We start from the raw sequence: 26032 nt of genomic DNA, 5'->3' as shown, positions 1-26032 counted from the left end.
TGTCCTCTTCATAAAATGCTAAGGGACAGAGGGGCAGACACTAAGTGTCCTCTTCATAAAATGCTAAGTGAAATTAGAACACCTTCATGCAGAATCCTTGCCAAAACTGTTTAACTAGAATCCAACTACAACCAGGTGCACATCTCACAGACACACAACTGTAATCTGAGCACCTGAGGGAGGAAGAGGGATAGGGCAGGAGCATCTCACAGGGGAGGCCAGCACGGGCTATACAGCAAGACTGTCAAAGGAACTAGAAGAAAATGGCAGAGAGACAAGCAGCAGCTACGCTGGGAAGCCTCCTTCCTCCTGGCTGGGCTTTCATAAAGATGCTCTCCAGTCTGCTGATAGAGAAAAGTGCCAACAGTCTTACCCAGCTGTGGACCCTGCTAGCTACACTACCAACCTGCCTGCAAAGCAATGACCAACTGTTTTCTGTCTGGGTTTTAGGCCTTTTCCACAGGGAAGAAATGTGTCTGGTACTGTAAACCTCGTCAAAAGCTTACGGCTGGGATGGGCATAGCTAAAGGGGAGTTGAGGAAAACAAATGAACTCTGTGGTCTTGCTTTATGGACATGATATCAAACCGCCTTCTAAATGTGTTTGTACCCAAAGGACAGTGCTCCTCAGCCCTGTTTCAGGAGCCTCTGTAGGCTTCCAAAACACTCACAGGGGCTTAACTAGCCCAAGTGCTCAGCCCCGAACAGAAGCTCGGCATTACCCCTCCAAGGCGCAGAAACACTGCAGAAGAAAGACAGTGAAACACATCATCTGGACATGACATGGCTGTCTATATCCATCAATTCACAGCAAGCAGCTATGTGTACAAGGCTGGGACCATCGACAATCCATCATGGGGGGGAGGACGGTTGCATACAGGCCCAGCCCTCCTGGAGGAGGTGCAGGCAGTAATGGCTGCTAGGGGAGGGTGGGCTACAGTGCAAGTCACCCCTGCTCACCTAACTCCCCACCTACCCTTATGCAGGCAACCCTAGTTAAGCACAGTGGGCCACAGGGCAAAGACATGAAGAAGGTTAGGGACTTGCTGGGAAGACAAGGTTCAGTGGGAGGGAAAGGAGAAGAGTAAACAGGAGGACAGAATCAAAGTATACCATATGTGTAAATTTGTAAAGAATAAAAATTAACAATTCTAAGTCATAAGTGATAAACGTGAGGAACAGATCTTTGCTAGAAGTCGCATGAGGCATGACTCCACTCCGATTGCTCAAAGAAAGAAAGCTGTATGCCATCTGAGAACACGGTGCACATCTGAACAGGGGCTAAACAGGAAGTAACAGATTTCAATGCTAAGTGCCTTGGGAAACTCTGAAAGCTAGCATCTATCTGTATGTTAACATAGGCAATGAAGTATTCACAAGCACTACCAGGTCTATAAAGGTAGTTTAAATGCTTAGCAAAATACAATTTAAACAAACATGTAAAGACTTGCAGAGTATAACTCAATGCAGAGCATCAGTCCTGGACCCAAGGTATTTTCTGTGGTGCTCTTCCAGTTTCCCATATAAGAAACACTCCAGGGAGAAGAGGGCAGGAAGCTCCCTGGCACCCACTTACCACTACTAACCTTTAGGGGGAAATGAAAGCATCCACTCTCCAGCTACAGGCAGCAGTGAGCAGTCCTAGAAGGGCCCACTGCCCTCCCCAGTTCTCCAGCTACAGGCAGCAGTGAGCAGTCCTAGAAGGCCCCATGGCCTTCCCCAGAGACTGCAACTTCAAAGCTCACAACCCCACAATTTACACAACGGTAGGCAGGTAGGCCCAGTTCTGTGGAACTACAGCTGGAGAGAAGTGGGTTTCTCATATCTGCTCTTGGCTACCAAGACTTCCCATTCTTCTGCACTCCTGGGAAGTCAGCTGTCCCCTCCCCAGGGGGGAACAGGTGCCATCCATGCCCTCAGCAAACCAAAGTTCAACAGATGAGCTGGCTAGCCCTAAATACCAAACTCATCAGCTGTTTCCAAGACCTGAGTGTCTCTGTATTGTTCCCACCCACTGAAGCTCACGAGGGCATGAGCCCCCTTACCTACAGAGGAATAAGGCAACCATTCCCTGGAGAGTAGAGTAGACAGGCCACAGGAATCAAAGGCACACCATGGGAGAAGGAACAGTTATGAGAGAACACCAATAAAGCCTAATACAAACTTGGGCAGAAATACATATTCTGGGGTTTTGTTTTTTTTTGTTTTTGTTTTTTGTTTTTTGGGTTTTTTTCGAGACAGGGTTTCTCTGTGTAGCCCTGGCTGTCCTGGAACTCACTCTGTAGACCAGGCTGGCCTCGAACTCAGAGATCCACCTGCTTCTACCTCCCAAGTGCTGGGATCAAAAGGTGTGCGCCACCACCGCCCAGAGGTTACTTTATTTGTAGCACATACTTAGTAGACATAAACTTCACATGTAAGCACAGTGCGAGGCCTTGGGTCTGCCTTCCTACTCAGTAGGGACCTGTCCCCTGCTGGTGCACAGGACACAAAGGGTGCTCAGGCACGAAGACGCAGGACAAATGGCTGTCAAGAGAAGGGGGCATCTGACAGCCAAGCAGACAACGGCTTTGACTTCTGGATCTGTTTTCAAAGGAAATCAGAAAGACAACTAAAGGACGACCAGAAAGAAACCTGTCTCACTAGACACAGGAGGGGAGGGGACCTAACTCAGCGACACAGCATCTACCCAGCTGGCACAAAGCTCTGACCCCAGCACTGTGTGTGCTGAACGGTCACTGTAAATAACTGCAAGATTCCCGAATATATACACAGGCAGCAGTCACTCTGTCCCACGACTCTCAGCCACGCCTGTGCATCTCAACCTTCATTCTACAGCCACTCATCTGTCGTGGTTGTCACTGTTTCATTTTCCACAAGGACTGAGAAAAAAATAAAAGCACAAATATCAGTGATGCATTTTCCCACCGTCTGGCCCACCATGAACGTAGGAACATAGGGAGCACCCGTATGTATGCGGGGGAAAGCGCCCTTCAGATAGAGTGTCTGCTCCTTGTCCTGCTCTGGCCCTGTGGCACTGACACAAAGGAAGGGCTTCCCAGACCCACGTGGTCAATGAGTCAGTCCACATAAGCCGCCCAGCTCAGCAGCAGCATCTCCTAGGGTGACAACCACAGCCTAGCCTGAAACTTGCACTCTCACCTGGAGGTTCAGAGGTACAACCTTGCCCCGTCTCTTCAATGGGCACATGAGAGCCCACCCCAAGCCAATAACTGCCCACCCACTGGACACCAAACTAAGCTCAGCTGGGCTCCCTGCAAGATGGAGACACAGGATGGCAGTAGAGCTCTCTGTAGACTCTTTCACTTTCACAGACCGCCCCTCCCAGGATCCCTCAAGCCTCCCATTGTGAAGGCTAAAGGAACAACTTGCCCCTGCACAGAACCTGAAATGGCTCTGGGCATTCTCCATCACCCCAGAGCAGAAACATACAGGCCAGAGAAAATGGATGCACAGTGTGTGTGGCCCTCCGTCCTGCGGCTGCTCTGGGACTGCCTCAGTTATCCTTCCCCTAGAACTGAAGAAGCATGCCAGGTACCACTCCTAGCTAAGCTCAGGGCCCTCTAACTCTGAAACTTCTTCCATGTCTAAGTCTCTAGGAGCTGGGCATCCTTCCACTGAGCTTTGTCATAAGGAAGCCAGCACTAAAACCAGGAGTCAATAGCAGCCAGCAGGTGGCACAGAGCCATCTACCAGCCATCTGTCCTTTCAAACTGATCCCCATATGTCAGGGCTAACAGCACCCACTGGATACAAGTCAGAGTTCACATAACCCATCTGACACAGGGACACAAAGCCTACGTAGCCTACTGTACTTGATCTGCAACAGTTTATGCAGCAAGGCTCTGAAAGAGCAATCAAAAACTCTGTAGCCCTGAGGATGAGATAAGGTGTGAGGGGGGAAGAGGAGAGAGACAAAGGGGAGGAAGAGGAGAGAGACGAAGGGGGGAAGAGGAGAGAGACGAAGAGGGGGAAGAGGAGAGAGACTCGGGTAGCACAAACACAACTCAGCCCTGCTTGCTGCGGATGGTCTGGCACTACTATGTAATCAAATACTAAATACTGTGTCCAAAGATCTGGCTGCTGCCCAAGACAAGCGAACACACACACACACACACACACACACACACACACACATACACACACCAGCTTACCAGCTTTTGTTGTGTAAACCTTGCCCCCCAAGTTATCCCTGATTGGTTAATAAAGTTGCTGACAGATAGTTGCTGCTCAGAGAGGCAGAGTTCAGTTCCAGGCTTGGAGTCTCAGGTAGGGACCATGAGGAGAGCCAGGAGAGGAGAAAAGAGGAGGAGCCGTCATGGGGTAGCATGGGCCATGAGCATATGGCCATGAGGGCCGGCCTGATGGAGCAGAGGCAGCCTGACAGAACAGATGGCAAGTAGCATCTCAGGAACTGTGACAGGGAAACAGACAAACTAGCTTAGAGGGTCGATATCTGCCCAGCTCTAACGCTATAAAGCTGGGACAAACTAGCTTAGAGGGGCAGTATCTGCCCAGCTCTAGTGCTATAAGGTATAAGGCTGGGATAAACTAGCTTAGAGGGGCAGTATCTGCCCAGTTCTAGTGCTATAAGGCTGGGATAAACTTTAAAGGTCTCTGTGTCTTTTATTTTGCAAATAGCTGTCTAAAAAGCTAACTGCTGGTGTATTAATTTCCAGCATTAATTAGTAACAACAGACTATTTAAATCACGCTACATCTACTATTTGTCTTAGATAACAACCTAAGGCCCTAGATAGGCCCCACAGTTCCTGAAGGATGTCTAAGGTCTCTGACAAGTACCCCAAGTCCCTGGATTGGTCACCCCATGAACCCCCCAAGGGTTCCACAAGGCCTCTGGATAGACACTTTGGGGAGTTTTTCTAGTTCAACAAATGACTACTTAGTGATCCACAAGCACGGACAGGTGCTCAAGGAGCCACAGACAAGCAGACAGTCCGGCGCACCCAGAAAGGAGGAGGCGTGACACTGGGTGTTTCACCTGCCCAGGTGACAACTCTAAAAACAAGACAGAAGGTTCTCCAAGCACAGGGACAAGAAGGCATGGTGGTCGCCAGCACTAAGTTTCCAGGCATTAATGCTACTTCCCAAGAGCTGGTAGAAGTGTCAATAAGTTGACCTCTGTGAAGCTACAACTCCTAGCACAGACTAGTCAGCTATCATTCAGGCATGTCCAGCAGTGGACACTACTAGAAGTGTAGGTCCAAGAGCACAGAAGTCAAGACAAGGTGATGCTGTGAGAGACCAGTCCTCTAAGGCCGAGTCTTGGATAGGTCCAACCTGCACATTTCCCTGGATCAGTTAGGCAGGAGACTGGCAGAAGTGACAGGCCCAGGCCAGCAGAGCACTGGGTTAGAGACCATGTGAGCCATCCCGTCATGAGCATGATGAGGAGGCAGGACACAAGTTGGAGGAAAGAACCCACTGAATGGAGAGTTTGCATGGTATGCACAACTTTCCAAGGACAGACACTATCCTGCAAAGTTCAAAAACAAAAAGCAGAATTACAGTAACACATGTGAACAGCTCATTCATCACCCAGTACTAAGACAGAAGGCCAAGAACTCAACACTAAAGAAGCCAGGGGCATGGTCCAGAGGTAGCAAGAGCCAGCCCCCACCCCAGACCACACCCCAGCACACACGGCAGTTAGAATAAAACTCACACTTCCAACCCCGACTTGGCCCTTAGAAAAGAAGGAGTCCTAACAAGCAAAGCTCCAGGGCCAGCCTCTACCTAGCCTGGACAAGCTCAGGGTCTCCATCCCCATGTCCTCATGCAGACAGGTACTACACCATGCAGAAGGCTGCAGTGAGGATTCTGAAACAACTGGCTCTAGGAGCCCAGGGAAAGTCTAGAGAGCCTAGATCAAAGCGTTCTGCAGCAGGAACAGTGCAAAGGAAACAGGAAAGGGCCATGCAGGGCTAGCCGCCTCAGCCCTCCCAAACCCACTCACTCACCTCTAACATTTTGCTGGCTTCTGATCCAGACTCAATCCACTTGGGCTTGTACAAGCACTGTGTGCTGGGCACCCTTCCCTTGACATGGAATTTCCTAAGGCAGAGGTTACTGGGAAAGTTCCAGACCTAGGTCCTTATCTAGCACCTAGCCACTCCCCAAATCCTCCCACCCCTCTGCTCCCCACTGTTTCTCCTAACTCCTATCATCAGGACTCTTCTAGTTCCTCTCACAGGGAAATTTGTTAAGGCATAGAACATACAGAGAAAGTGAAACTCCGGGATGTTTAGGACAGAAGGGTTACAAGGAGGTCAGACAGCAGGCTCGTCTAAGGGGGAGTGAATCACTCCAGCCTCAGGGACGGTCAACTAAGACAGGAAGTAAAGAGCTCGAAATAGCTTCAGGAAGTCCCTGAAATTGACCACATTCACCAGGCTCCTCCCTGCCAAGAGTCTATTAGCAGTAAAGCAGGCAGTGAGTCATTCTCAGACCCACCAAGCAACCGGGAAGAAGGTGAGACCCGCTGAGCTGCCCAGCAGAAATACAAAGCAGACAAGCTTTCTAAGGAGGCTCGGGCCACCTGAACCACCCAGAAAGGGAAAAGGACTCTCCACCTGCTGAGCTGCCTGACTACGCACTGTGCTCTACATTCCCAGCTCTCAGGACCGTCAGTTCTGCTCCTGGGAGACACTCCTTGCCCACTCTCCTGTAAGAAACCAGTCACCTCACTGGTTCACAAACTGCACTCTGATTGTCATGAACTCTGTACCTGCGATGAGTACATACCTGTGTGCGTGCAATCTCTCCAGAAAAAGTCTTGTCACAAAACAATTCACCTGTTTACTCTGAAAACCCCATCAATGTTGACTCTGTAAAGCTGCTAAGACAATGGGCACGCAAAACAAGCAAACGCTAAGTACAGCAGTACACAGTGGCTCTCCCTTAACCTCTTAATTTTAATTTTTTACAAATGTCTGACCTGAATATGTTAGCATCCAGAACCTGCGGCGGATATGGGCGGGTCCACAGACCTGTCGCCAGGGCAACGGCCACCATATTCCCAGAATCCATTGGGTTCAGCTCCCACCTTTACCTGGACTGCTACCTCACGACATATGGGTACTTTCCTCCATCTTGCTCTCTTTCTTCTCTCTCTCTCCCCTCTCTCTGTGCCACTACCCCCCTACTCCCTCTCAATTAAACCTCTTGCACGTGGAACTGTCTAAGCCTGATGTCTGCAGACGGGTTCCGCCGCGACTCAAACCCATCAGAATATATGCCCGTACACCATATGTATAGTGCCCCAGGAGGCCAAAAGAGGGTGTAAGATCCCCTGGAACTGGGATCATGGGTGGTTATGTGAGTGATGGGAAACAAAACTGGGTCCTCTGCCTCTTACTTCAGAGCCATCTCTCCAGCCCCTAGCCACTTAGTGTTGTATGAGCACAGGCCAGCAGCAGCCCCAGTATGCTAGCTTGACTTCTGGTACTGTGATATAAACAGCCTAACAAAAGCACCTCAGGGGAGTGTGGTGGGGATAGGAATGGTCCCCTCAGGCTCACAGGTCTGAATGCTTACTCACCATCAAGCTTGCCCAATCAATCTCTACCACCTCCCTCTCTCCCTCTGCCCCCTCTCTGTCCTTGCTGCCTGTAGACTAGGATGTAGAACTCTCAAGCTACTTTTCCAGTACCAGATCTGCCTGCCATGATGATAATGGACTAAACATCTGAACATATAAGCCAGCCCCAATTAAACGTTTTCCTTCCAAAGATTTGCTAAGGTCATGGTGTCTCCTCACAACAATAGAACCCTGACTAACATAGAGAGGGTTGCAGTCACCACTGAGGGAAGTCAAGGCAGGAACTCAGCTAGCCACATTACATACACAATCACAAACAGAAACAAACAGAACTCATTTGGTGCTTATGCTCCGCCAGCTTCCTTCAGTCACAAAGTTCAGGGTCCACATTCAGACTGTGTCTCCCAATTTCAATTAATAACCAAAATAATCGCCACAGACGAATTCCAGGCCAACTTAACCTAGACTGTCCTACATTGACACTTCTCAGATGATTTCAGGTTGAGGAATGTTGACATTTAAAACCAAACCAACCATCACACCAAGGAAGGCCCAAATACTCTGTGCAGAGCCACAATCTAATAACATTCAAAGCTTACATTGTGAGGATGCTCAGAAGGACAGCTTAGGAGGAGATGCATGGACTCTAGAAACACACAGTCAAGAGCCTTCAAATTCCACCAGAAACGTACACATGCATGCTGGGCAAAACCACCTCAGAATTGTCACTAATCCAGCACTGTCCCAGCTCTTCTAAAATCCGCAGACACAGGTAACCAGAACTTTTTGACAAAATATTTAACTATGTACATTTAACTTCCAAACGTCTTAGTGGGCATGATTAGTGCCTCTGCTATAGTAACCACAACCAAGGAAACTTACACGAGAACTTAATTGGGTTTAAAACTTTAAAACTTCAGAGGTTTGGAGTCTATGACGGTAGAGCAGCAGGACTAGAGGAGAACTCACTTTGTGATCCACAAGGAGGAGACACAGAGAGAATTCACATCAGTATCCACAAGGAGGGGACACAGAGAGAACTCACATCAGTATCCACAAGGAGGGGACAGAGAAGGAGCACACTGGAATGGGGCCAGGTTTTTGTTTTGTTTTGTTCGGTTTTGTTTAGGTGTTTGCTTTTTTTCCAAACAGGGTTTCCCTGTGTTCGAGCCCTGGCTGTCCTCTAACTCTTTCTCTGTAGACCAGGCTAGCCTCAAACTCAGAGGTCTACCTGCCCTGCCTCCCAAGTGCTGTGAATAAAAGTGTGATCGTCTGGCAAATTTTTTGACACCTCAAAAAACCATCTTTAGTAACATACTTCCTCCAACAAAGCCACACATCATAATCCATCCCAAACAAGAGCTCCACCAACTGGGGACCATTTATTCAAACATACGAGCCTATGGAGGACATTCCCGTTCACATCATCACTGGCAAGAGTGTTGGGAAGCTCACAGAAACCAACAGGTTATGCTCTGTCCAGCATCCCAGCCCCCTCACCCTCCCAAGGAACAGCTGAAGAGCACAGCTTGGCCTCCAGCTGTAGTGACCCTTTCCATCATTTCCACCACCATGGCCTCCAGCTGTAGTGACCCTCTCCATCATCTCCACCACCATGGCCTCCAGCTGTAGTGGCCTGGCCTCTCCATCATCTCCACCACCATGCACTCACAAAACAACCTGAGGGCATCGCAAGTTCTTTAAGTCCAGTCCAGACTTGCATAGGCCACTGATGAGCTTATTCTTAAGAAAAAAATGTTTAGACAGAGATGAGCAATTTCCTTTCTGAAACCTCACTTTAAGTACCTAAGTTACCCTGGCTCACCTCAACACTGGAGACTGAAGTCCTTTGGAAGTCTCTCCACATTGAGGCAGGAATGAAAACCTCACTCAAAGGAAGCTCAGCTTTCTTTCTTCTTTTCAAGCAGCTGCAAGCCTGCTTTTGGATGGAGCTCCCCCTGTAAAGTGCCTCTGCCCCTGGTTACAGGTACCAGGCTGGAAGTGCAGCGGATGTCCAGTTTCCACCGTGTATCTGCTGAGGCTGATCTTTCATATCCTCACAAATCCACCTCAGGGAATTGGGAATGCCTCATTCCTGCCTCTGATTACCACACCAAGCAAGACACACAAAGATAAACCACACTGTGTATTCTGGAGGCCTACTTCTCTGAGGGGAAAAAGCAGTTGCAGGGCTCCTAGGAAGGTACCCTGACAGACAGTGACATCAGTCAACAGAGGTGGAGGCGGCTGTTCAAAGTCTGTATGAATTCCCACCTTCAGCCTTGCAGTGACATGCCTGCGATGATGGTTACAATTCAAGGTGCTAGCACCCAGATGCAAATGCCTTCACTGTTTAAAGCAGGGGAAACTGAATCCCATGTCCACATCTGACAGGATTTACTGGCGTTCAAGAGGCAGTCACTGAATCAAGAGACAAACACAAAGAGCATGAAGAGACGGCCACGCTGCTACCATGCTATATCAAGGTAAGGTATGTTACAGAACATACATGCTACAGTGTCACAGGTCTCTAAGGCTATCTACATGTGTGCACTGAAAAAAGATTAAATCACTAACATGGACATCTAGCCACAAAATCTCTAGACGGCAGTATCACATAATTTTCCCCCTACATTTCTCTACTTTCTGAGCTTTATGTAACACACACAGACCACAGGCGACTTAGAAGCAGAATAAGCACCATGGGTGAAAGTGGAGAAAATATGGTTTCCACAGGCACTGCCCAGCACATGCTGTGGTGTTTGTTGCTAACTCGCCTTTCTTACAGCACATACAAAAGGCAAGCATCAAAACACTCACTTGCCAACTGACCGAGGGTAGGGGGGCTGGGGGGTGCACACAAGCCAGCTGTAACCATGCATCTAGACAGAAGCTGATGTCCAAAACAAACAAGGAAGTGAGACCACTACCTAAAACCTTTATTCTACAGCCACTTCTCAAAAGGCCTAAGAATAACCAACAGATATTTCTCATAAAGTTCAACATCACTAATATCAAGGAAACGCAAAGTAAAGCACAATGAATGATCACGTCTGACCTCTTAGCATGTCTACTGTCAAAACTACAAGAGCTACCTGCTGGTGAGATGTGAGGACATGGAATCCTTCAACACTGACTGGTGGGAATGTAAGCTAGTCTATACATTACAGAAACTGAGGGGTGGAGGGGGTGAGAGAGACTAAAAATCACCCTGTGATCCAGCAACCCCACTACCAGGTGTATATCCAAAAACTACTCAATGTTGGAGAAGCAACATGTGTTCCCTATATCCTGCAAAGTTGTTCACAACAGCCTCAAAATGGAAACGACCTGAGATGGACAGACGTCAGAGAGAACAAGGTGCATGTAAGCACCGGGACACTAGAGTGTGAGTGAAAAGAAGGACTGGGGCCCTGTCATCACTGCAGTGCGAGTAGACCTGGAGGACCAGCGGGTAGAGTAAGCTGACAGCCCAACACCAGCTGGTGAAGCAAGAGCAGTACAAGTGCAGTCACCGGGCTGGGAGGTGGACAGGGCAATGGTAGGACGCCCAGTCACAGGGGACAGTCAAGGCAGCCAGAGAATGAGTTTCAGTGGGCACCGCAGTGTGGCAGCTACAGCTGACAACATATATGTGGAGGTGCTATAAAAAGAACTTAGCATGTTCTCATCACAGAAATGTCTATGGTGGTGACAGATGGAGACTAGCTTGACTTAACCATCCCACAATGTAGTCACACATCTGAAACACCACACTAGACCGTATTAAGAAACTAGGTTGTGAAGCAAACGTTATGCGGGCAGTTAGTATCTTAATCTCTAATGAACTGAAAGACCAACAGTACAAGCCAAAAAACATCCAAGAACAAGGAAGGGCAAAGTCCACTTCTGTTCTGAATCACTGAGACCTTTGGATGACGGCCTCTTCACAGACAGTTAATACTTTAATTAATGATTTTAACTAAAGCAGAAGTGGTGTTGATATTGTCTGGTGTTTGAGATGACAAGAGGTAAGACTGCAGCACTGGGTCCTGGTCCCACCCTCCAGGTCCCACATGTGTCCCAAAGCCAGAACTGGCTGGAAAAAAGAGAGTGTGACTTGCATCATTTGACAGACTCCCAGAAATCATCCTGGCAACCCTGAGAAATCACATCCAAATCTTATTCCCCTTCCCAGAGCACAGGAAGCAACATTAGTTCTTCAGCAGGAGCCGTGGTGACGACACGCTGCTCTGTCAGTTCCTCTTGCCTTGGAAGGGCCAGTGCCATCTGGGCAGAGGACTCTGCCAGGAGCACTCAAGCCAACATGGCTCCCACTTCATAATTTCATCTTAGACTTTAGGAAATGACCTGAAGTACAGCCATTTACAATAGTGCTAAATTCCAACTTTTCAAAATTCATGATAGAAAGTGTGCATTATAAAATTTGCAAATATGTAATATACAACCAAACACTCTTAGAACAACGGATATTTCTCTGATGAACAACTAAATCAAAGTTCACTGCTGCATTTCCTATCTTTGCTGCTAACATCCCTGATGCTGTGTGTCTTGACATGGGCTAAGCTTCATAAGACACCACTGGGACTGTATTCATGTGGCCTTAATTTAAGGAGTTCTGTTTTATTACTATTTCATGTTTATGGGTGCCTTGCCTGGGTGCATGTCTAGGTACCAGGTGTGCGTGTCTACAGAGGCCAGAATTGGTCAGCACTGGATCTGGAACTGGAGTTAAAAGATGCTTGTGAGCCATCGTGAGGATGCCAGGACATGAACCAGGTTCTCCTCTGGAGAGCAGGCAGTACTTTTAACCACTGAGCCATCTCTCTAACACCAACTTCAGATACTGAATAAAACTAGTACAAGCATCATGGGAGTACAAGCAACAAGAAAAAGTTTTTTCAAGGAAGGCAGCCTTCTGCTCTGGCTAGCTGCAGTTCACGTTTCAATTATTCAGGTGCTTAATTATCATTACCGGATAAGAAAATCTTGATAGCTAGTATACTGTGACCATCAACAAATATATCTAATATAACTGAGGACAGAACAACATCAAATAAGAAAACAAATTCTCTATCTCTGCAGCTATTCCAGCTGAGGAACTGCAGACAGAGGACTCTGTGACCGTCTCTCAGCTCACTGAGGTACTTCTGTTTGTCTGTTTGCAAACGGCAAGCACATCACCACTGCCAACAGCACCACCACCCTCACAGGTTTGGTTATTTTTAAGATACAGATAGAAAGAGACTGGCACTTCTGGGCCCAGTTTCTAGACAAATCAGAAAATAAAAGTGCATGTGTGTGCGCGTGTTAATGTATGCAAGTTCACATACACACATGTACACATGTGGGCATACATGTGGAGGTAAACTCTGGTTGTTTCTGTCAGTCATTTTCCACTTTTTTTTTTCCCAAGGCAAGGGCTCTACTTGAACTTGAAGCTTGCCAGATGGGCTCTCCTCTCTAGGCAGCAAGGCCCAGGGAACCCTACTATCTCCGAACCACATAAGTAAGATCCGGAGCAACTTGCTTAGCTTTTCCTCTGGACCTCATGCTTGCACACCAAGCACTTTACTGAATAAACCATCTCCCTGGCACCTACTCCAAATATTTTAAGGACAACAGTTGGTAGAAAAATAAGTTGTAAAAAAATTAAAGAAGCCAGCAAGATAGCTCAGCAGGTTAAGGCCACTGCCATTAAGGCTAAAAATTTCCATCCCTGGAACTCACATGGTCAAGGAGAGAAGCAACCGTCAGTTTCTCTGACCACTGAGCAAATGCAGTGGCACACTAGCACACACACACATGAACACATGCACTAGAAACGTAAAAATAACTGAGATGGGCCAGGCAGTGGTGGCCCACACCTTTAATTCCAGCATTTGGGAGGCAGAGGCAGGTGGATTTCTGAGTTTGAGGCCAGCCTGGTCTACAGAGGGAGTTCCAGGACAGCCAGAGCTACACAGAGAAACCCTGTCTCAAAAAACCAATAAAATAAAATAACTGAGACGGTGGTGGTAAGTTTCTTTTCTTTAAAGAAGCCATTAGGAGCTAAAGTGGAGTGAGCTAGACAGTCTTTCGTACTAACACAATTCCGTCTGAAACAACGCCCTGGGAAAAGCCCCTTGGTATTAAGTACTAAGAACAGAAGCTCCATTGGAATTTAGGCTGTTTTGTTTCCCATTTGATTTTAAAATGTTTTCAGTCTCCCATTTTTTTGAGAACTGGTTGGATAATAAATGTGTCAGTCCTGGTATTGTTCAAAGGCCCTTCCCTCCTGGCTTCTGTCTGTGGAAGACTAGGTCTTTCCCTAGATAGGCCTCTCCCCTCAGTTACTGACTGACAGGTGAGTTAAAGCCATTCCTTTCTACAGGGACTTCCTAAAGCATGATAGCAGAACAACCTGGGGGTCTAAGTATGGCATACTTTGAGGAAATTATTGTATTTTCCTCTACAATATTTTTAAGTAACTGGAAGAGATATTTACTCTTTAAAATCAGCACAAAAGACACAATTGGTCTTTTTTTTTTTCTTCAAGGGGAAACCTATTTGCTATCACAAGTTCAGACTCATCCTCTCAATAACAAATCCTTAGCAAGGACCTGCTTGTGTTGAGGGCTGCTGCTCTCGGTGCCTGAGACAAGTCCATGTTGGGCTCTGACAGCAATTCTGGACAAACTCAGAGCCCTAAACGTCATTGCTATATGAAACAACAACAGCCTTTGCAACAAAGCTGGAAAGAAGGGGCGAGTTTCACATAACAGTTTACACTGGTTTTCTGCCATGTGTAGGGTGAGACTAAAAAAAATATGGTAACATAAACAGAACCGAGGCGCATGAAGATAGAGATCGAATCCTATGACAAAGGTCAGACAAAGTAAATCTCCCGTTACTAAAACGGCAAGGCTGGTGCCACCAATACCCCATGTTTAAAGAGCTGTGAGGCTCTCTGAAATCGCCCAGCCACTATCCAATTATCTGAAGACATCAAATAAATTAACAAAAAGACAGCGACACTTGAATCACTATAAACCACTATCTGTCCAATTTCAATTAAATACACTTTCCAAACGTGACTGGATGACTTCTACAATTCATCTCAAGAAACATACAGTCAAAGATTGTCCTACCAGGAAAGGCAAGCTGCACTGGGTCATCTCACAGGACTGGAGCATGTGTGCCATTACCAACCCTTCACACGGTGAGGTTGCAAACATCAGAAGGAAGTGACTGCAAAGCTCATCCACCTGAGCGTCCCCCAAAAGCAAAGCCAGTTTTCTATATCTACAACACTGCCCCAGGAATAACAAAAGCAAGGAAACAGCGACATCCCTGGGGAACTGACACTGAAGGACCACAAAGGGTGTTTGTTCATCAAGCACCATGGAAAAGACAATCCCGCGGAGTTGTCCCCAGAAGCAGATTTTGCAAACCCCAGTTTCAGGCTCGTGAGTTTTCTAACGTAAGCATTACGGGTGGAGGATCCTGCCACACCGCCGAATTTTGGGCCTGCAGAAGCAGCATATGAGGATGTGAAGCCAAGGGGGGTTGGCCCTCGACATTTCAGCTTGGACCTTGCCTGACCACCTGCTGAGGGCTGGGTCGGGCCTGGATGTGATGCTGGGGAATCCCAAAGGGCGGTTTCCAGGATTGGACAGGTGTCCCCGAGCAACGGGGGCTATCAACTTGCCACCTGCACAGGAGATCGAGAACCAGCGGTTCTCGTGGAACCAGAACAAGGCGTGGGGTCCACACGCCGGCCTCGAGGAGACGTCGAAAGGCTTCTTCCTGGGACAAGAAGCCCCGCTCCATGGAGGCGGCTGTGAGGAACGGTCGCCCCAGACAGCGACAGCTCCCGCGACCCCAACCCGACCTCCCCGCCACCCTCGACCCCGGCCCTGCCTCCCTCCTCCAGCCCTACCGGACCTCCCCCACCCCCGCCCGGCCAGGCCCGGCCCCGCGCTCACCCACCTCCAGACGCAGGGACGCCCCGCAGGCGCGCAGGAACTCGCGGATGTTGCTCAGGCACTCGCTCTCGTTCCGCGGCTCCGGGTAGACCTGCAACACACAGCGGCGCTGAGCGGGCCGGACGCTTCATCCGCTCCCCTTCCTCGGGCTGCACCAATCTCCGCCCCTGCCCGCACCCGGAAGCGCGCCCAGAACCGGAAGTGACGTCGTCAGGCCGCGCCCCCGCGCTCTCTTCCCGCGGGTGCTGCGTCTTCAGCTGCGGGTACCCAGTTCCTGCACTCCTCCTTCCCGGCCCGGCTCTCCTCACCACACGCCCCATCTCCTTCAGGGCCTGCTCCGGCATCGTGCGCACCCGACTTCACCATAGCTGGGGTCCCGCCACACGCACTCCACTTCCCGGCCTTGCTCCGGCCCTGCCTGCTGCACGCCTGCTTCCAGACCTCCGCTCCAGCCCCTCGCCCCCTCCTCCAGGCCCGGCTCTGGGCTGCCATCCCCGCCTCCTGACCTGCATTCTGCTGGCCGCACCTCACTAATGCACAGAACTCTGCCTCTGCTGCTCGAACAGCCCCAAAAAGGTTCGAGAGAACCTCCCTTCTTTCCCACCTCGGTTCCTGCAAAGTGCAGTTTTAACTCTAAAGCCATAGCTTAAATTAATGAGCAGCATTAAATTCTGCAGGTCGGCATGAAAGTGCCCAGATTTCTATTCCCAAACACAGGCCATGTGCTTTGTGATTGGTTAACGAGAGTAGCTGGCCACTGTGGGTAAGGCTTCAGAGAAGCTCCTGTTGCTAGCCTTCACCATGAGCAGCAAGGGAAAGTCTGACCTATATCACCCAGTGCTTCTTCTGCCCACAGAAGAACCCGTTGAGGAATCCTGCCACACTTGCCATGTTATGTTATGCACCCAACCATACTAGACACTAAGAGAAACGAGCAGAATCCGTGACTGGAATAAAAGGAAGACCCTGATATATCAAAAAAAAAAAAAAAAAGTTTTTTATTTAGTTCTTAAAGTTTCTTATCCTAAGAGTTTATGAAGAACAGATTTTCTGACGTGAATTAGAAGAATTAAATGTTGGCGTTTAAGTCATCATCCACTGAAAATATTCAAATTTTTTTTAAAGTGAGAAATCACAGCACCCACCCACTATGCTCAGGAATCCAGTGGTCTCTGCAAAGTGCTTAGGTCTCTAAAAATTGCAAGTATTCAGAAACGCTGAGAGAAATGAGCCCACACCCTCAGCTGAAATGTTCTTAGGGGAAGAGGACTTTCCACATTGTTTTCTTTTGCAGAGACCCATTCATAAGGTCATCACAGGTTTATTTGTAAACTTTCCCACTTAACCCCAGAATAGATACAGCACATTCCCAATGACAAGTTGCTCTACCGTGCATTCTGTGCTCCAAATGAGCAAAGGCCAGTCGCTTTAGTGCTCAGAAGTATAAACAAGTACCATCTCATGCTTAGTATCATGTTTGTCTGCCGTGTACTTTTAGTTGGTGATTTTACTGTCAGTTGGTCTCCAAACATGCTAAAGGGCATGCTAAAGAGTTGCTAAGGGCCAGGAGGTAGTGATGTCCTACTGGGGAAAAAGAAAATCTCTATGTTAAATAAGCTTCACTGGGGCATGAGTTATACTGCTATTGGCTGTGAGTGAACAGTATATGTCCACAGGAAAAAAGATACATCGGTGGACCAGGCTGCTAAGGCAACACTGAATGCCTCATGAAACTGTGGAGAAGATGGGAAAGCAGCAAAATGTGGATTCATGAGATGACTAGTAAAAAAGGATTAGACAGCATCTCAAGTCTGGAAGCAAGTAAAATTCAGTTACATTTCCTGGGGCCAGAGCCACCTAAAGTTTCCTCAGCTGATCATTAAAAGAGTGATCCATTGTGGACGTCTCAACTTCGAGCTGAGAGTAGTGTACGGAGAAAGGGTTTAGGAAAGACTTTGTTCTCTCTAGTGAGGGCTGTGCTGAAGAGCGGTTTTCCATGAATGTTGGAAAACAAAACTGTGATGAAAACAGCATCTCAGACCCCTGAGCAAATGCTTCAGAGACCATGCAACCTTGCTATTTGTGTGACAATTCCAAGGGCAATTTTTAAATATAAGCTGCCCCTAATGAGGTACTAAAATCAAACCCTGGGGCCACTTAGGACAAAACCCTTCAACTGCATGCCAGATCACAGGAGATGACAATATGTGTGGATGACATCCAGAATGTTCTAGGATTGGTTCCACAAGCGCTGTATCCCAGTCCATGGACACTCTCCAGGGCAACGCCTTACCTTCTGGGTGTCACTAACTTAATGTCCCGATTCATTTCTGTGAAGAACCTGAAAATGTTCGCTCCACACCAATTATTTTCATGCCCCAAAATATTCCATCTCTCTCATTTAACCCCCTTAGTCAGGGGATAATACAGGCTTTAAAGGCACACGGCCTAGGCAAGCTGTTTAGTAAAGCTTTTAACACTCAAAGGCCGGCGAGGAAACTACCATATGAGACTGCTGGAAAGCCACCACCATGTGCAATATCAGCCATGCTGGCACAGCCTGGGGCAGCAGCAAGCTGGCTATCATCAATAACTGTCAGAAAAGAGTTTGGCCAAGTTCCCTTAACGACTTTGAAAGTATGACAGAAAATATAAGTAATAGCATCAAGGCCGTAACGAATACGCAGAGCACGTAAGCAGAGAGTGCTTGGTTACAGGAAGGGAAAGTAGAGGAGATCTGGGCTGGAAGGACAGTAGACTCCACTGCCAAGTCCTGGAAATGGTCAAACATGGCATCAGAGTAAACATCAGCAAGACAGCACCAAGTGTCCTCACCGCAGCTACAGTGACAATCCAAGCCTGCCTTGGGAAAATACCCTAAGACATGGAGAATGTGAGCCCGAGCTTGAATGCAGCCTTACTTCCACTGCATCTGTCCCTTACGTCAGAGACTACAAGACTAAGCAATGTTTCAAGCCTTAAACCAGTTTGAATCTATTAAAAAAAAGAGAGGGAGCCAGTTTTCTAAGGGAGAGCCACCTTTATCCACATCTTCCCCTTCTGCTGAACAAATTTCAATGCCTGCCCCAAGGTCAGCGTTCAAAGCACATTCATCTTGCAGCTAGCTCCCTCTATAGTACAATTTTAACATTTTCATGAAGCCAACCACATGATCTTTGCATAGTACTTTTCTCAAGACTTTATTTGCATCTCTACTATACAATGCCCAGTACATGGGCGTGGTGCTGTGTTTTCTGTCTGGTCAGTCTGTATGTGTATTATGTGACAAACCAGTACTATACATGTATACATGGTGTGGTATATCACACAGTGCTGTACTTGAGATGATGTCTTATTGTAAGTAAATACATAACATTTATAGCATATATTTTCCAAAAATGCCCATAAAATAAGGTCATGTATTCACTGGTTGACAGAATTTTGTGACCAACCATGTATACACCCACTCACATCCACAAGTACGTGAAAATTAAAAATAAGAGATCTACATTATGACCAGGGTCTTTTGGTTTCCAAGTTCTGTATTTCCCCTAAGGACAATGTTACAGTTCAGTATTTGAGATAATTTCAGTAATTGAGATGATAATCATCTCTTGTTCATCTCTACATTTGATTATGAAAACATAGGCTAATTGATAATTTCATTTCTTGTATGAGGAGTATATAAAATAATGGAAACAACAAACATTTATTTTGATAATTGTTAACTATAAAAAGCAAAACTATTTGGGGATCTATGTCTTAGTGAGAAATGTGATCTTTTAAATTACACGTACTTGTGTAGGGCATGTGTGCCACAGTGGGGGGGGGGTTAAAAGGACAAGTGTAACAATCAATTCTCTTCCTTTACCATGTGGGTCCCAGAAATCAAACTCAGGTCCTCAGACTTAGCGGCAGTCACCATTGCCCACTGAGCTCTCTTACAGGCCCAGATTGTTTTTCATCTGTGGATTATACCACCTTGATAGAATGAAGTTCTGCCCACCACCAACTCTTTTTCAGACTGCTCTCTCCATGCATGTGCTGAGTAGCCATTCATAAAGATGAGCACATGGAAATAGGAATTTTGTAATGGGACTTAATTCTTTGACACCTTATGAGTGACAAGAGCCAAATTTCAAATATGGCCTATCACCCATTCAGAGACTTTTAAATGTTAAAAGCTTCATTAGAGCCTCCTATAGTCTCAGTGAGGAATTAGAAAACCCAGCGTCACAGAGTCCCTGCCACTGGGGTCCCTGAACCTACAGGCACAGAGTCCCTGCCACTGGGGTCCCTGAACCCAGAGTCACAGAGTCCCTGCCACTGGGGTCCCTGAACCCAGAGTCACAGAGTCCCTGCCACTGGGGTCCCTGAACACAGAGTCACAGAGTCCCTGCCACTGGGGTCCCTGAAGTCTTAACACCCTGGCTGTCTCACTTCATTCATTTTTGTTTTCTTTATAAAGCACGTTTGTGATTGTCCTGTAAGTAACAAGAAAGAATTTCATCTTTTAGCAGTATGTCTGAGGAAGATAGGAAATGGATGATGGTCTGCCTTTATGTGTGACACAAGAGAGGAATGTTATGACAACCAAACTGCCTGTGTGTCCTTACGGTCACAGGCTCCTTTCTGTGGACACACAAGCTGTGGCTCTTCCCATGGATTACCTTAAAATGTCCTTGCCCACATAACTCTTAAGTCTGGTTCCTGTACATGGGTGCATGTAACTAGAATGTCAATGAACATCGCTGTTTGGAAAACTAAGGGGTCAACATTACGAATGAGTAACTCTAACACTGTAACAAACATGTCACTCGGGGAGTCACTTGACCCCTCTAGGTCTATTTCCTTATGTCCAATTTAAGGCCAGTAGCCTGACTGAGTTGTTGGATCAAATGGCTAATAAATTAGGCCAGCAATATTTACAATCCTCAACTTCACAGCAGATCATATCATTTAGAATGGAAGTGCAGTCCCCGCTACTTGAGAGGGGGAGGTCTATCACTTGAGCTGATAAGTTTAAGTCCAGGCAGCACAGCAAGATACCATCTCCGGGCAGAGGGGAACACCTGTGACACCTCAGAAGTCCATGCTGGTTTCTGAAATGTACATAGTCAAGGGCATCGGAGACTATGGTGAAAAACAACATGTCTAGGATTATTACAAGACAAAACAACATGGGAAAGTCCTTCATGCTTCTCTAAGGACAGTTTGCACATAGTCAATGAACAGATGAAAACTGACATCATCAGCCTTCAGGGTCCACACATGTACACACACACACACACACACACACACACACACACACACACACACACCAGCATGAGCATGCACGTGAAAACGCATTAAAACTCCAGCTATGCTGGGCAGTGGTGGCGCATGCCTTTAATCCCAGCACTTAGGAGACAGAGACAGGCAGATTTCTGAGTTCGAAGCCAGCCTGGTCTACACAGTGAGCTCCAGGACAGCCAGGGCTACACAGAGAAACCCTGTCTCAAAAAACAAACAAACAAACAAACAAACAAACAAAACCTCCAGCTAACACTGGAGAAGAAGAACAAGGAGAATGCTCACAATGTCAGGCAGTTTCTTTGACAGTTAAACTCGTTTCTACCCTAGGACCCAGCTGTTGTTTACCCAGGAGAAATCATAGTCCCCAAAAGCTCCATGTAAGAATGTCCACAGCTGCTTGCTTTCTGATTAGCGGGACCACCAAGCAGAGGGCTCTGCATGCACTCTAGAATGACACCAGTGGCCTGACACTTGCTCTGCCCGGGTCAAGTCACAGGGATGATGAGAACGATTCTCCACAATAGTAACTTGCAAGCTTTCACCAGGAGCTAGTCAGGACCAGAAGTCACCTCAAGACCCTTCTGGCTTCCCTAGAAGTAGCTTCTGTGCTTGGTAATTGATCGAAGTGCGCCTGATGTGAAAATTAGCCCCCACATAATGCTGAAACCAGACTCCAGGACCTTCACAGCTGTCCAGTTTCGCCTCCACTCTTCAGCAGCTCTCCTGGCCGGGGCAGTGAGTCCCTCCCCAACAGTCTCAACCAAGTGCCAGTGAAGGCAGCTGTCTCGAACAGACAGCTGGACAGTGTTTAAGGAGTCTGCACCAGCTGTATGAGAAAGCAGGACATGTGGGTCAGCAAGGCTAGGAGCAGGCAGCGCACTTGCCGCCTGAGCAACCAAGACCAAAGGAGAGAGTTGCTTATGCTGTGGCAGCATGAACCCATTGCCCAACATCCCTGGCCTCTGGGTTCTCACTGCACAAAGCCACTATGTGTGCCTGAAACCCCACCTGATTCTGATGTCCGGCCAGGCTTAAGTCCAGTAAGAACTGTCAGAGGCTAAGTTTCCTGGGAGGTGCTCAATATCCCAAGACCTGGTGAGTGAGTGAGTGAGTGAGTGAGTGAATAAAATAGGGAAGTGAGTTGTTGGGGAAAGAATATTCCAGTTCTCTCCCACAGGAGAATCACTCAAGCTCCCGACTCCAGAGCAAAGGTCCCACTCTACCAACATTAATCTTGCCACCCAGTGGGGAAGATCGCTATGTGTTCTGAACCCTGTGCCTCTCTGTACCATGCACGACATGGCAGGACCCACTCGAGCACACCTTAGCTCCCTGTTAGACATCAGCCCTAAGGCCAGCCCACTGGCACCTCACAGTAAGAAGCTACGCACCTGGAGTACCCACGCACCTACCTGCTAACACGGTCGTGTGGGCTGAAGTGCAGGAACCTCCCCCAGGAAAGGATACAGAGAGCAGCAGAGGGAGCTCTTATTTTATTCAAAGAGGTGCCAAGACTTGTCCCAAACTGCTGCACACTTCATCAGCCGGCTGCGTCTGCAGAGACACACAGGCTGCCCATTCTCTGGCCTTGAGGGGGTTCAGCCTGTGTGAGGTCCAGGCAGGAAATGGGGAGATGCCTCCCTCTGGGCACTGGTGGTACTGGCTACAGGGTGTGCTGGCACTATGTCATAGAGCTGTGAGCATCTCATGCTAGCTCTGCACTTAGTGACATCACACTGGAACCCAGGAATCAACAAGCACCAGAACTCAGGGACCCCATCCAAGGAGGCTATTGTTGGACATTCACACCACACACTGGATTTTTTTTTTTTTTTTTGAAGCCCAGCTTCTGCTGGAAGTCCTCTCTTGATGACAGAGGCTCTGGAGTCTATTTCAGGCTTACTCTAGGAGTCCTGCACATACACACACACACACACACACACACACACACGCGTGCACGCACACATACACACGCACACATATGCACACACGCACACGCACACACGCACTGTCACACACACATGCACTATCCCCTATAGGCCAATGGGGAATAATGGTCTCTTGGGCACAGACTTATCTCTCAACTCACAAATGGGCTCATTCAGCTTCATTCATTTAATGTTAACCTGTTCTCTACAGAGACCTTAGCCTGGAAAGCGTCCCGGGGCAGCTGGAAACACATAACTGGAAAAAAAGTCAGTAAAGACTAGGATGCTTTCCCAAGATGGACCATCATCACACAGCGCATAAGTAGTGTCGTGCCGGTGCTGGCCAGTAATGGCCACTGCGCTGGCTGGCTTTGTGTGTCCACTTGACACAGGCTGGAGTTATCACAGAGAAAGCTGGCTGGCTTTGTGTGTCCACTTGACACAGGCTGGAGTTATCACAGAGAAAGGAGGCTCCCTCGAGGAACTGCCTCCATGAGATCCAGCTGTGGGGCATTTTCTCAATTAGTGATCAAGGTAGGAGGGCCCTTTGTGGGTGGTGCCATCCCTGGGCTGGAAGTCTTCAGTTCTATAAGAAAGCAAGCTGAGCAAGCCAGGGGAAGCAAGCCAGTAAGGAACATCCCTCCATGGCCTCTGCATCAGCTCCTGCTTCCTGATCTGCTTGGGTTCCAGTCCTGACTTCCTTTGGTGATGAACAGCAACATGGAAGTGTAAGCTGAATAAACCCTTTCCTCCCCAACTTGCTTCTTGGTCATGATGTTTGTGCAGGAATAGAAACCCTGACTGAGACAGAGGCAGAGGCAGAAGGATATTTAGTTTAAGGTCAGACTGAGGTACACAACAAGGTCCTGCCTCCCACCCCCACCAAAGTGCCTAGATTTCTTTATGTATCTGACCAGAAAACATGCAGTCCCCACCAGCAGTGGCAACAGAAGATGCTCCCAAGGATGACAGCAGCCGAAGGCTTCTTGTAACTGTGCACTTATTGTACCTCATTATTAAATAAACTGGGGGAGACAATAATTATCCCCAAGCCGTTAACCTTCCCACAGGCCAACATGTCTTCCCTAGTTCACAGCGCAGCGTGTAGGGATCCTGCAGACAGATCTCTCTTACACCACAGCAGCCGGCCTGCTGATTCAGCTAGGCTGCAGCAGGGTCCCACTCCTCCCAGACACTCTATGCAGCACAGCATGGAGTGAATGCCCGCCTGTGAGTGAGGCTCGCAGCCTGTCTGCAGACAATTCTCCCCAATCCGCTGGACAGCAAAGAAGGCAGCGAGCAAAAGCCAAGGTCTGTATCTAACTACCAAATACAGTCCTCTCAAAGACACATGGCTTAGTATGAAAGCTGGCTGGGGGAAAATGGAAGCCTTTAATAATGTATATTTTTCTTTTGCTTTTGTGTTCCCAGGGTATCCCAAATCCCAACTCCCAGACAGAATGCCACAGCCACCAGGAGGAAGACTAAATATTTTCTGATTGGATAGAACTGGTCAGACTGCAATGAGCAGCAGCAGACACCGGAGGTGTCTACTCCCACCGTAATGCGGAGACACCGGAAACATGCCACACTGGGAGATGACCCAGGCTATGCTTACGTTAGCCCATATCCCCCGGGACCTGGTTCCCACCAACTCTATAAGCATGTCCAGCCCAATGGAGAGATGGCAAGCAACCCAAAGGCATGCCAATGTCAAAAGTGGATAAGAAAATATTTAGAAACATATCATGTGACACAGAACAGCATTCCTCCCAAAAAATGCTACATAAACAGGCTGTGGAGTGGGAACTGCTGAATGAGAGCAACTTGGAAAGGGCATGTGTCCTACTCTGATACCCAACTATGTGGCCAGAGTAAGCCACTCCACTCCTCCATGGAAGTCACTCTTGTATCTTCAGGGATCTTTAGACAGAAAAGCTAACAAGAGTCATAGGTCAAACTGAGCAGCTTCCCTTGAAGTTTTTTTTTTTTTTTTTTTTTTTTTTTTTTTTTTTTTTTTTTTTTTTTTTTTTTGGTTTTTCGAGACAGGGTTTCTCTGTGTATCCCTGGCTGTCCTGGAACTCACTCTGTAGACCAGGTTGGCCTCGAACTCAGAAATCTGCCTGCCTCTCCCTCACAAGGGCTGGGATTAAAGGTATGTGTCACCCCTGCTCGGCTCCCTTGAAGTTTTAACTGTTCTCATGGAGCAGTTGTATCTTGCCATCTGTCTTTGGGGCTCTGAGTTAGTGAATGCCCATAAATGATGGGACAGCATCTGGGAACCCAACTGCTTCCTCCACTTAAAAGGATGTGTTTGTTTTTATATAAGTGTATGTGTATGTGCATGAGTTTATAAGCACCCTGCCTGTATAGGTGCCTTCAGAGGACAGAGGGTGTTAGGTCCCTTGGAATCAGAGTACAAGGTACTTGTGAGCTGTGTGATGTGGGTGCCAGAAATGAAGTCCAGGTCCTCTGCAAGAGTAGAAAGGGCTCCCAACCTCAGAGCCATCTCCCCAGGCCTTGCCTCCTTCCTCCACTTCTACGATATTTTGGATCCTTTAGCATCTCTTTCTTCTCTTGCTCATGGTATCTTAAACTGCCATTGATGACATTTCTAACTCTCTGATCGTACAGAAAAAAGTCTTTGCTCTTATTATCATTTTTATGATGTATATGAGAGAAGGGGACAGAAGGGGAGAGGGAGAGAAAGTGAGAGAGGGAAGGGAGACAGAGATAGACACAGAAGGGGGTGTTGCATGTGTTTTTGAAATTGTTCAAGAAGCTTCATTTATAGCTAATTGACATCAGAAAGCCACGTCCAAGGAGGCGACCTCATTGTGCCTTTGCTCATGGGGACTTGGAAGGAGCAGCACACAGAGAGGGCAGGCATGCAGTGGACAAAAGACAGTGAAACCCACAGAGCCCCTCAGGAAGATGGCTGGCCACGAGTTGGGAACAGCTGAGGGTGAGCGGGGCAAAGTCCAGCTCTATAAATATCAGGCAGGCCCTGTGCTCAAGGAAAGCAGGGCAAGAAGGGTGGAGTGACACTGGCCTGCATGCTTGCAAACTAAACCCCTGCAGGACAGCATCAAGGCCAGTGGGACTCTACCAGTGTCAGGGGTGACAAAGAGATAAAAGGCTCTTGAACTCAGCACAGTGTGGCTGAAGTAAAACAGGCACAGCTGGGAGAGAGCTCGGTGTGTGGTGTAGCATCCTTGGAGAAATAGGTTTGTTTGTTTTTTTTTTTTTTTTTTTTTTTTTT

At 47.8% G+C, this 26032-nt stretch overlaps 1 protein-coding gene and 1 long non-coding RNA gene across 10 annotated transcripts in view; both read right to left on the bottom strand.

The window, feature by feature from the left end:
• Arhgef7 (Rho guanine nucleotide exchange factor 7) overlaps window positions 1-26032 on the bottom strand; it is a 113985-nt gene that overhangs the window by 66743 nt on the left and 21210 nt on the right. For 5 of the 9 annotated variants that reach the window (XM_031339061.1, XM_031339064.1, XM_031339057.1 and 2 more), the window contains exon 2: window positions 15552-15638. The exons of 2 other annotated variants lie outside the window; for them this stretch is intronic. In XM_031339061.1, coding sequence (XP_031194921.1) covers window positions 15552-15638 — 87 coding nt within the window. Of the gene's footprint in view, window positions 1-15551; window positions 15733-22254; window positions 22371-26032 lie in introns of those variants that run through there. 2 more of the 9 variants (XM_031339068.1, XM_031339069.1) reach the window with 2 other exon arrangements.
• LOC116068914 lies at window positions 20361-22424 on the bottom strand. The gene is made up of 2 exons (XR_004109753.1): window positions 22310-22424; window positions 20361-20649 (listed from the first exon to the last, which is right to left on the bottom strand). It is a non-coding gene; the product is annotated as an uncharacterized LOC116068914 (long non-coding RNA).

This window comes from Mastomys coucha, unplaced genomic scaffold (assembly GCF_008632895.1).
Source record: "Mastomys coucha isolate ucsf_1 unplaced genomic scaffold, UCSF_Mcou_1 pScaffold22, whole genome shotgun sequence".
NCBI classification, from domain to species: domain Eukaryota; kingdom Metazoa; phylum Chordata; class Mammalia; order Rodentia; family Muridae; genus Mastomys; species Mastomys coucha.
This window is presented reverse-complemented; position numbering and strand designations above follow the sequence as displayed.